Source organism: Carassius gibelio, chromosome B14 (genome assembly GCF_023724105.1).
Source record: "Carassius gibelio isolate Cgi1373 ecotype wild population from Czech Republic chromosome B14, carGib1.2-hapl.c, whole genome shotgun sequence".
Classification (NCBI taxonomy): domain Eukaryota; kingdom Metazoa; phylum Chordata; class Actinopteri; order Cypriniformes; family Cyprinidae; genus Carassius; species Carassius gibelio.
The window spans coordinates 9,515,888-9,528,304 of record NC_068409.1 but is presented as its reverse complement, the minus strand read 5'-3'; the positions used below and the strand labels follow the sequence as shown (position 1 = coordinate 9,528,304).

At 39.3% G+C, this 12,417-nt stretch overlaps 1 protein-coding gene across 13 annotated transcripts in view; it reads right to left on the bottom strand.

The window, feature by feature from the left end:
• LOC127971204 (protocadherin alpha-C2-like) overlaps positions 1–12,417 on the bottom strand; it is a 150,820-nt gene that overhangs the window by 20,777 nt on the left and 117,626 nt on the right. Inside the window, exon 1 of one of the 13 annotated variants that reach the window (XM_052574044.1) lies at positions 1,164–4,080. The exons of the other annotated variants lie outside the window; for them this stretch is intronic. Coding sequence (XP_052430004.1) covers positions 1,164–3,761 — 2,598 coding nt within the window. The 5' untranslated portion in view covers positions 3,762–4,080. Of the gene's footprint in view, positions 1–1,163; positions 4,081–12,417 lie in introns of those variants that run through there. 13 annotated transcript variants of the gene reach the window in all.

The following is a 12,417-nucleotide window of genomic DNA, read 5'->3' as shown; positions in this document are numbered from 1 at the left end:
ATTTGGAATAATGTTGATTCCCTGGTGAATAAATTGTCATGTTTAGATTCATCCTGAATTACACTGAAATTATTTTCTCAAGTAGACAAAGTGAAGGTTTATGTAACCGTAAATCTGCATTCAGTGTTCAGTACATACTAGATTTCAGGTTAGATAGAGTAGGTGGGATTCTTGATTTCTGACAACTGCTTGACATGCTAAGCTGTTATGCAGTTGCGTTCACTGTAGGTGACTAGACAAAACTACTATTGAATTAAATAGCAAGCATGGGCACATACAATTATATTAGTCTTAACCTCTGGTTCATGATGAGACTGGTGAGTTTGCAACCATGAGATCTATGTTAATAGCAGTGCAAGACATTGAGCAACATATATTCCTAATAAACTAGTAACATATTAAGTAAAGAAAGAGTTAAATAGAATGATCAACTATGTATCTAAAATGTATTATCAAAAACTGATGTGTAAAAGGAAATAAAAGGAAAGACAGAAACACACAGGAATCCTTCTGCCACGCCAACGACAACCATCTTTGGACAAGTGGGTGGTCCCTACAGAGCGCTTTTCTCTAACTTCATAACTGATGAAATGCAATTTGATGACAGCTGTAATCAAGTGCCAAAAGAGTCTGATACCCTAAATCATCAAAACTGCACACGCATACATTCTGCAGTTCACACTGAAGGCTACTGCTGTGAATTAATGAGGCACAAAAAGCAAAAGCAAAAAGGCTCCAATATAACAGGATCTATTACTGAGCCCTGGTATACACCAATCAAAACACTTGTTCTTTCCACTGCTGAAACAGGCCTGTAGTGTTAATGCAAAAAGTCAGCAATACAACTAACAACTTCACTAAACTCTATGAAAAAAATAAAATAAAAAAATAATAAAAAATGGAGTATGTTTACTTGTGTCTCCTTATAATAAATTGTGAAACTGTCTAGCAATTTCTACAGATATTTTGTGTGTGAGTGTGTGAATATTTAGAAACAAAACAAAAAATGTTGGGGCTGTTCCTAAATCATCAACACATCTGAGGGTGAAAAGGTACCACATTATGGAAGAGAAGTGAATTTCTCCACTCTTTATGCATGGATGAGGTGGATAGATGGATGAGTCACTTAAAGGATGCTATAACAGCGTGGGCACTGCACACACCTGTATTGCCGTAGCGTCGGGCATGCTCAGTCTGCGCACAAACTGCCCACTCTGTCCTGTGAAGAAACGGTCTGCCCCCGAGCCCCAAGTCCCACTCAACGGACGCCCCGTATTGTAGAACATAAAGGTGTCACTTCCTGAGGTGGCAGTCAGGCAGGTCTTATAGCAGTATGTTTTGGTTAAAGAGCCATTTCCTCGGACCTCAATGTAGTGTGGTTCCACTTTCAGGTCTCTCCGCATCACCGCGGACTGTTGCTGGACTGTGACCCCGCCAGCAGCGCCACCACCTCCACCTGCGGCTCCACCTCCTCCGCCACCTGCAGCCACACTACCACTTCCACCGTCTTTGGGTACCTTCTTCATTGTAGACTTCTTTTTCTTCTTGGACCCACAGCAAGGTGAGCAGGAGCAGGCATCTGGCTGGCTGCAGTAGGCATGGCAGCGAACAATTACTAGGACAAAGACGGTGAGCAAGAAAACAAAGATGGTTGCAGTCAGGGCAATGATAAGATAGAGGGTTACATGGGAGAACATCATTGCTCCATGTGGCCTGATAATGCGTTTTGGGTCTGGGGCCACTTTGGGTGGGAGCTCCATAACGGCAATGTTAATTGTTGTAGATGCAGAGCGGGGAGGCAAACCATGATCTCGTACATGCACTGTGAGGCTAAAAACAGTAGCATTATCCTCATTTACTCGCCGTGTTGTGCGGATTTCTCCTGTGTACTCATGCACCTTAAACAAGTCCAATTCCAGCGGGTGATGGAGGCTGTATAGCAACCAGGCATTTTCTCCAGCATCTAAGTCCCAAGCCAGGATACGTGAAACAAGGACCCCTGCCTCTGAGTTACGCAAGATAGTCTCTGTGGAGTGTGAGCCGTTTGCCGCTGGGCGAACAAATTGTGGGTTGTGGTCATTGGAGTCCATGATGTAAATATAAACTGTTGCCACTCTGCTCAAAGGCGGCACACCGTTGTCTTGAGCTTTAACCTGGAAATGAAACTCACGCAACTTCTCAAAGTCAAACGATAGCAGTGCATACACCTCACCTGAGGCAGGTTTGACAGAAACATATGATGCCACTGAAATACCATGGTTGTTGTCATTTAGGACAGTGTATGTGATGCGAGCATTCTCACCAGCATCAGGATCTGTTGCCTTGACAACGCACAAAGGTGCACTGGGTGCATTGTTTTCTGAGACATAAACAGTGTATGAAGTCTGTTCAAAACGTGGTGGATTGTCGTTTACATCTGCCACTTCTACTCGTACTGTCATTGACGATGAAAGAGGTGGCGTTCCACCATCCGTGGCTGTAACTGTGACGTTATATGATGCTATTGTCTCCCGGTCCAGGAAGGCAGAGGTAACAATAGTGTAATGGTTTCGGATTGATTTGATTTTAAATGGTAGATTTGGGGGGATGATGTCCAAGCTGACCTGCTTGTTTTGTCCAGAGTCTTTGTCATTTATGCTTATTAAAGCCACCACAGTGTCTGCACGAGCGTCTTCCCGAACTGGACTGGAGAGTGAGGAGACCACAATCTCAGGAGGGTTATCATTCACATCCAGCACCTCCACCACCACTTTACAGTGCACTGCTACGGCCCCTTGGCCTCTGTCTGCTGCCTGGATATACATCTCATAGCTGCTGGTTTCTTCAAAGTCTACATTGCTTTTAACTCTAATTTCTCCACTGTCTGTGTCTATGGAAAACACCTGTCTCACTCTATCTGGCGTGTAAGAGCTAAATGAGTAATACACCTCCCCATTGGAGCCCTCATCTCTATCTGTGGCGTTTAATTTAATTACCAGCGCGCCAACAGGAGAGTTTTCCCGCAGTTTCACTTTGTATACGGAACTGCCGAAGACTGGCACGTTGTCATTGGTATCCAAAACTCGCACGTTGATTTTGGCTGTGCCTGAGCGCGGGGGAGATCCACCGTCAGTAGCGGTGAGAAGAAACTGGTGTGACTGCAAAAGCTCACGGTCGAAAGGCTTTTTCAGGACGAGCTCTATGTGTTTTCCGTCAGCAGGTGGTTTGGTTGAATCGAGCGCCAGGTGTTCGTTTGAGGTGAGGCGATAATGGCGCACGGAATTTGAGGCGTCGTCAGAATCCTGCGCGCCCTCAATGGAAAACCGCGCTCCTGGCTGTGCGCCCTCGGAGATCTCCAACTGGTACTCGTCTCGCGGGAAAAGCGGCGAGTTGTCATTTGCATCCAAAATCTCAACATCCACGTTGTGCTGTTCAAATGGGTTTTCCAACACCACGTCGAGACTAAGCGTGCAGGTGCCGCTGATTTCACAGAGCGTTTCGCGGTCAATCCGGTCGCTTATAACAAGCTTACCAGTTTTGTGGTTGATGCTGAAGTATCGCCTCGCACTGTCGGAGCTGATTCTGATCCGACGAGCCGAAAGCTTTCGCAGATCCAGCCCGAGATCCCGAACAAGATCGCCAACGACAGTGCCGCTCTCCAGCTCCTCCTGAATGCTGTAGCGAATTTGTGCATTTGTAAGGACACTTAGTAGAACAATGAAGAAACAAAAACAAAGAGGCACGTTCTCTTTTATGCAGCTACATCGCCCTGCAACAGCCATCGCAAGCTGGCAACATCCACAGACGGTTTAAAAACTGCTTTCCGCCTTGAAAGCTCCCCGCGCAACAGCTCCAAATCACGGCATCCAAAAAAACGGGCGGACTATGTGCAGGATGACCAAAGCCTCCGCTGAGCTGCCTTTTTAATCAGACATTTTCCTGCTTCATCCATGTTCTCTCTTTTGTTTGCGCCCCAGCTCTTTTTTTCCTTCTCTCCTCTCCGCGAAGCTGACTCTTGTTTCCCACTCACAAGGGTGCTGCCTATCGCTCCCTCTCTCTCTCCTGTCCCCCTCCCTTACCCTGAGCTGTAAAGGCGGGGGATGGGAGCAACGCGCTCTAACCAGCGCAGCTCACTGCATTTCAGCACCTCCGAACAAAAACATCGACAAGCCTATTAACAACCAGAGACGCCACGAAGAATAAAATAACACTAGTATAGTAAGAAGATGATCGTTAGCTCTCACCTTTTACAGCTTTCGTCTTGTTTTCTAAAAATTCTCATTAATATCGATTAAAAACACGGCTGTATTCAATCACAGAGACCGTGCCACCGCCCTTTTCTCATTGTCTCGTCTTCTTAGCGCACAGCTGAGGTGACTATGGGATTGTGTACAGACGATTGGTCACATTAAATAAATGACATCAGCATACGAACGACGAATTATATTCTATCACAACAACATATTTGATTTTTGAAAATATAAATTTGATTTGTAATGCCCGACTGGTTTGTTCTCGCCTTTCATTATAGAAAGCCATCTCACTTCTCACTGTCTATACATTAGATACTGCTGACAGCCTTTATAGTTAGCCGTCAGCATTCTCTCGCAGGCCACTCACTCGTTCTCCCTACTGTCCCCAAAACTGACAGATTAAATTGTCACCGATTACAAATGGAGCATCTCTGACTGCTTTGCCTCACCCACACATTTCCCTCCACTCTCTCTCTCTCTCTCTCCCTCTCTCTCTCCCCACTTTTGCTTTTACCATGGGACTCTTTTTTTAATGTACAAAACAGGTTCAGGGATAAACGTTCTGATGCAAGCTAGCCCACCAGCATAATGCCACTTTCCTCTTCTGTACCTCTGAACAAGAAAAAATTTACACTACGTGCAATTTAGCCATATTTTATATATAATAATGGCAACGCAATAAATTGAGAAATGCTACCATACAAAATTACAGGAGAAAAAAAAACTCCAGCTAAAATAGAGCTAAAAGAAAGTATAAAAAAAATAAGCAGGATTAAAAAAAAAAAAAAAAAAGAGTTGCTTATTGTAAAGATTTGAGAAAGTGATTTTGAGCCATGGGGCGCCACTCATTCACCAAACGGAGGCTTCTTAGGTGCAAGGTTTGTAAAAGTGAGTGGAGATAGGAAGGTGCAGAACCAGTGGTTGTTTTCTAAGCAAGAAATACATAGTTAAAAAAAAAGTCATTATAATATTAATGCATTATTAGTTTAAGACATCCAGAAAGCCATAACAAATCATAGATATAAAAAGCAAATTAAAATACCGCACATTCCTAAAATGGCTTGTGGGTCCAGTTCTGTTGCAGACCTTTTGATGCCAAGTTTAAAACGAATAACAGTACCTCACAGGAGCCAACACAACTCTTTAATTAATCAAGGCCAGGCGGGAAGTTACATCAGACCGCCAACAGTCCTGACACGATCTATTAATGTCCACTGGGGCTATTATATATCAATTGGAAGCTATAAACTCTGGGCAGTGTATTTGGCTTTCTCTCTCTCTCTCTCTCTCTCTAGTCAGACATTAGCAAACATCTCACACATCCGAGCCGCCAGCTCATGCTGTCTCTGGGCAGAAGTGACCAGATTTTCACAGTGTTTTGCAATGCGACCACGATTGACGGCTAATGATGACTTGAAATGATGATGACCTGAGCTCACGTAAATTCAATTCAAAACGGGAATTCGATTCAATTATAATATTACTTTCTTCTAATGTGGTAAACACAATGAGTATAATCGCCTAAGGCGATCCTAAGCACCTGCCTACCTTTTGTAGCCAAGACTTGATGCTAGTCATGCGACTACACAGAAATAAACCTTTCCTGACAAATATTTACTTGATTAAAAAATATGTGACAACTAGTGGTGCGACAAGTGATGTCTGGCAGGCTTTGCTGTACAAACAGCAGTGCTATGTTTAGGATGATGTTTAGACGGAATGACCTAGAACAACTTTTGAGTCATCATGCCACAGGGCGAGTAAAAGCTCCCCCACATTCCACCCTCTCTCTGTGTCTAGAGAATCCGCGCGCCCACGACAAGACAGACCGCAGCCACAAGATCTGATCAGAACTAAGGTGTTAAAGAGAGAGAGAGAGAGAGAGAGAATTTTGTATTTTTCTAGCAACTTAACAAAAAAAAAATAAGGTTCATTTTCAATAACAAAACACAAAGCTCTTCTATGATACCAAATTCTTTCAAAATTAGAAAATATTTAAAAAGTCCATAGCTTTGTAAAAATGAAAATCAATTAAAAGCCTTTATTTGATATAGCTGTAAACACCCTTTCAACATTATATTCTTTTATTTTTTATTTTATTTTATTATTTTTGCCATTTTGGCCATTTTGGCTTTACCCAAAATAAAATGTAACAACTGACAATCATACTTTCAGATTTTAAGCCCAAAATAAAGTTTGTACAGAAAACTTCTCATTTAAATAAATAAAAATAGTTTTCAAACCTCAGTTTCTCAGAGAGAGAGAGAGAGAGAGAGAGAGAGAGAGGTGGATATTTAATCAAAAAAAAAAAAAAAAAAGCAAAGTCACAGAACTTGAATGTCAGCAACAAATTCTCAACACTGCCAGTTGACTTGTACAATGAATTAGAGCTATGTATACTGCAGATGAGGCTTGCCTTATATATATATATATATATATATATATATATATATATATATATATATATATATATATAGGAAGAGGATGACAACCAGGGAATGAGAAAAACCTCAGGAGACAGAAACACTCTGGCAGAGGAATAAATAACAGAGGAAGTGAGCGAGCGATCCTGGTGTGTGTGTGTGTGTGTGTGTGTGTGTGTGTGTGTGTGTGTAATTGTAATTATATTAAAAAAGGAATCTATAGCATTTAATGCAAACTGTGAAAAGAAAACCATAGGACACTTTTCAATTTACAAAAAATATTTTTTTCCACATTCAAAGTTACGAAATGTATTGTTTTCTATTTTGCTCAGCAAAGGTGAGCTCAGACTGCGCTGCCCTGACATTTCACAAATGCTCCCTGCGGGATACACACGGCTGTTTACGCCCATTTCAAAGAGGAGGAAGAAAAAATTCAGCAATAATCTTGCCAATTATGCACGCAAGCTGATCCAAACACCTGGCCTTTCCCTCGAGGACTGTCTAGCATGGACACACACACACACACACACACACACACACACACACACGCACACACAAATTCTCTCTCACTGTCGTGTTCTGTCTCTCATTGTGCTGTGATGCATTTGTACAACATTGACATCTCCCTGTCTTACCTGTTGGAACTGCATCCATCTGCTATCTGGTGCTAATTGTTCCTCCTCTCTCGAGGTTTCAAATGAAGTTATCTCTCCTACTTTCTGCTCAAACGTACACTTGTCAGACTCTGCTCCAAATCAGTGTCTCAAATGTTATGCGGTTGCTGAATATATCTGTATTTGGAGCATTTTAGCAACAAATCAAACCCTTCGTTCTACAGTTCTTATCAACCACCCTACCATTTATTCACTTACTCTGAAATTTTTCTGTACAATGTTACATTTTACACTTTAACTTCATCAGATTTTCTTAGCTATTCTAGATGTAAACAGGACATACGCACATTTGCATGCAGTAGATCTCATCACCTCACTGTATCAGAGTCTCACCAGAGTTACTGTTAGATATTAATTTCCAGCTCTACTCACTCATTATAAACGACTTTGAAATATTAATGCTGGATCATTACAGTGCAGTTATTGCACCATTAAAAAAAATCATTAGACTGCAATAATGATTGTTATGAAGAGGAGAGCTTTGCAGGCCCAGCTTTGAGACTGTCAGACAGTTGTTATAGGTGAGTCTGTGTAGAAACATTTATGAAAGTGACTTCTCTATGTTCATGTGCTGAATTGTCCTCACGTATCTTTATAAAATGAGGGTCATTATGGGAGTGTGTGAGTCAGTTTTGTCGGTCTGAAAAAAATGTGTGTGAGTCAGTTTTGTGACTTGTTTGACTGGGGCTTCCCTTTTCATTGTCACACTGCTCTGGGCCACGAGTGATGACCTCACTGCACTCATCATTCATAGTAAATGATGACATCATCAGAAGACCACAATGCTCTAAACTATTCATTTATTTATATTTACCACTATGTGTATCTAATTTATATTGTATTTGTATTTGTATTGATTAAAGCTTTGCAACGGTATAAGCTATATGAAAATATCAAGCCATAAATGCTTGTTATATAAATATATTATTTTAACATTTTATTTTTTCTTAAAATGTCAAATAAATGTTTTATTAAAAATAAAAATACATTTATGTTTAATTAAAAATGTATGAGGTACTCTATAAATATTATTTTATAGATATATAGAATTCTGTAACAAATATCTATTTAAATTCTACATTTGTATTGTACTATTGAATGTAAACAACCTTGGATATTTGTACAGATTAAAACTTTACTACATTATAAGCTACACATCAAAATATCAAAATCACGTTTAATAAAGTTCAACTTTTTCCCTTCCTAACATTTTATTTATTTAATTATTTTTGTCATCATCCTTTACTATTTTATTTTTAGGAGACCTGAATATTAATTAGATATAGGCTGAAAGACCAAGAAGCAGAAGAAAATACTCTGGGTGTGTCAGCATGAATTAGACGTTGTTGAACAGAGGATGGGTAAAGTCAGACCTCTATGGGTAAAATGAGGAACTGCAGGTCTGTTTAATTAATATCAGAATGCATGTCATCATGAGGCAAAGCAGCAACAGGATGGAATTTAAATAAATAAATAAATAAATAAAAATCTATTTTTGAAAATGTCATCTCTAAACATTATGCTCTTATCCTCAATACTTATATCTGCCAGACATTTCCATGTTTCTCCTGCAGTGTGGTTAAAACAACCTAATCTCCCTTCCCATTAACATTGGTTAGCTACCCTTAAATAAAGGCTTTACTGTAGAATAAACTGACCAATTATGAAACTATTCAAATTTACATTTAAATGATCATTTAAAGTGAGTGAGAAGGCAAAATATATGCATCTTCTTTCTACACTGGTAAACATCAGAGTATGCACACACACACACAAAAATGTATATATATATATATATATATGTGTGTGTGTGTGTGTGTGTGTGTGTGTGTGTGTGTAGAAACAATTTGCATTCAGAAATTGTTAGCAAATTTGACAGTAACAAAGAAACACCAAGACGCTAAGCATTACATTAAGTAGAAAAAAAACTGAAACTGTATCTTATTGTAAAACATACTCAAATAATCTGTTTTATTTACAAATTCAAGACAAATTATTTTAAAGAATTAATTAAATTGAATAGTTGTCAGAACAAATATTTACACTCTAATAATTAAAACTCCCAAGATAGGCATTACTAATCATGGTCTAGATTTTCAAAAACAAAAAAAGCTCTAGTACTTCTAGTACATCTCCAAAAGGACATTTTAGGGACAGCAGAATAAATAAAACATTCTGTATTCTCGGTTATATTCTCTGCAGGCAGATTTAAATGTTAAACACACCCAAAAAGCTCTCTGCTTCTGTAAACCAACATGATTCCCAGATCTGTGATCCCAAAGCGTGTGTAATTTCTCCTCGATTACATTTCTCTGTCAGAGAACAGTCCATGATTTTACGAAGCACAAAACAAGTCAACCTCCGGGACCTTGATAAACCCTGCTGCCTCCGCACTGGCTGCACTTCAGAAGCCTGATTCTAAAATAGACGCCTGTGGAGGTGAAACAAAGCTATCAGCTAATGCAGACAAGCCTCAGTAGTCCTCTGCAAAGACAGAGCTGCAAAGCCACAACTGAGAACCCCATAAATGCTGTGAAGGCCAGCATAAATCAAGCAGCCAGGTTTTCCGTTATTTTTCTCTTTTCTTTTTGCTGCTTACTATACAAGGACTGTTCTAGAGACAGTAGACATTCGGGGCTTAGGACAGACAAATAACATTTATATTTATATATATATATATATATATATATATATATATATATATATATATATATAGGGGTAAAATGAAGAACTGCAGGTCTGTATAATTAATATCAGAATGCATGTCATTGTGAGGCATTTTTAATCTTGTATTAATCTTTGTATTCATGTATTTAAAAAATAAAATAACAAATAAATTACTAGTAAATTTAATAATTACAAAAACTAAAAAAAAAAAATACATTGATTTAAATTAGATTTTTAAGTAAAAATACTAAAATAATACTTTATCTCAAGATGGACTCCTAAATTTTTATTTAAAGTCTTGAAAAACTCTTTTTGAAAAAAGTTTTGTACATTAACAGAACCAAACACATAACAGTTGGGTTGCTTCAAGATTGTTGTTTTATTCTGAAGGTTGTAAAATGAGTGAACTAGAAAAAAAATAGCTGCTTAGTTTGCCAACCTTTGCAAAGTTAATTACTTTGTAGCTTTCAAAGGTTTTGCAAAGACAAATGTCCAGGTCAGTGTGTCCTTCAATTAAAACTCCTTCCAAGCACAAGCAAATATATGCACCAGACATGGCATTTAACACTAAATCTAAATTACAATACTGGGGCACATCATTTATGTTTTTGTTAACAACAAAATTTAGCCACTCTGTGAGAAAGGAGGTGATTAGGTGTTGTAAAAAATTAGGGCTTACATCCTGAAAGCACCACTGGTGCCGCCCATGTTTCATCATCTTTCCCTGCTCCTTGTCTCTCCCTCTCTTTCTTCCTCTCGGTCTCTCAATGAGAATATGATAAATTCTGTCATGTTTAATCAGTGGCCAAACTCCCGGCGGCTGCTGTTTCTCCACTCACACTCCCGAGAGTGAATTAATTCAGGAAATCAGGTTTTTATTGTCTCCCCGACACCCTCATTTGTTTGCCTGGTGCCACCTGCTTCCCCTCTTATTCTCTCTTTTTCATGAACATGCTCTAAATATACTCTCTCTCTTCTGTTCAATTACCATATCAGTTCACCACACCCTTTATGTTCACTCAGACTCTGCATGCTCTTTCCCTCTTGTTTCCCTCTGTCTCTCTCACTGTGTGTGGGTGTGGCAAAATGCAGCATTGGCTGGTTGTAAAGAAACAGAGCCTGGTTGCTATGACAACCTGAAGATGAAGGGATAATAAAAGAAACCAAGTGCCAAGATCGCAATATAACATCATTATGGCGTGTGTTTGGACAGGAAGTGAGGGAGACAGAGGAGTAAAGGGTAGAAAAGACATGTTACTTGATTAACAACTGGTGAATGATTGTTCCAATTAATCATGTGCTCTAGCTCATAACTCTAGGCCATAACTATGAATGGTTAATGATGGAGCAAAAAGATATTCCATATTTGTTGGTTTATTTTGCTCTAAACTCACTTCAGGGAGTCAGGGGAACCATAACCCAAACCAAACAGCTATTATTGCTAATTGTATTCAAAATTTTTAATGCTAAATACAATACATATGTGCTAAGATAATCATGCAATGCATTTTTTTAAATGATGCTGCAAACGAATTGTTAAATCTGAGTAACAAATTCATTGATTTGAACTGATTGATCTACAAAGATTTGAGATGTACCAATGCTAACATTTTAGCAACTAACATTTGCATTACAGATGCAATTCTAAATTATTTGCTTTAACGTTCTCATTTTTGCAAGTCATGATAAAATAAAGAATTGGAAGTAGATGTTCTAATGACATGGTCTTGAAAAAAAAAAAAAAAAAAATGTTCCACTGCAAAATAATATTTTGTGAATAATAAATCTATCCTGCTGCAGCACAAATGTTGAATTGAGTTTCTCTTCACACGAGTGGACCTCTTTGCATTAAGGCACATTGCTAAAATGTAAATCAATTAGGTGAACTGTATCTTGGTAATGTGCTTAAGGGATCAATTTAATGCTCTGTAAAAGCCAGAGTCAGTGCAGGACCGTAATGAAACCAATGCTGCCGACACTCTTATTCATACTGCTGGTCAACAAATATCAAATGCGCAACCTCTGCTCATATAAGCAAACTATCAAAAACACACACATATACCACTCACTCTATAGACAGCATGACTGTGTTTGTTGTCACAGTGCTTCTTGTCCTCAGCAGAACTGGAGCACAGGGTGGGGCTTTGGTGTGACTGACAGTGATGATGTCAGAACTATGAGCTCAGCTTGCAAACCATGGGCTCCAGCAGCAGAGCATGGAAAATTACCAGCCCCTCCCCCACCACATGTCCCGTCATTCTCCCTCTCTTTGAATTTTTCCCTCTACCTTTTATCCCATCTCTCCTTCCTCAACACCCACACTTTCCTCCTTTTCTCTATCCCTCTTCTTTTCTCTGTCCCATCCCCCTCTCGTTCTCCCACACAGGCAACATGCATCAGCTTAGAAGGAAAATCCCAGCC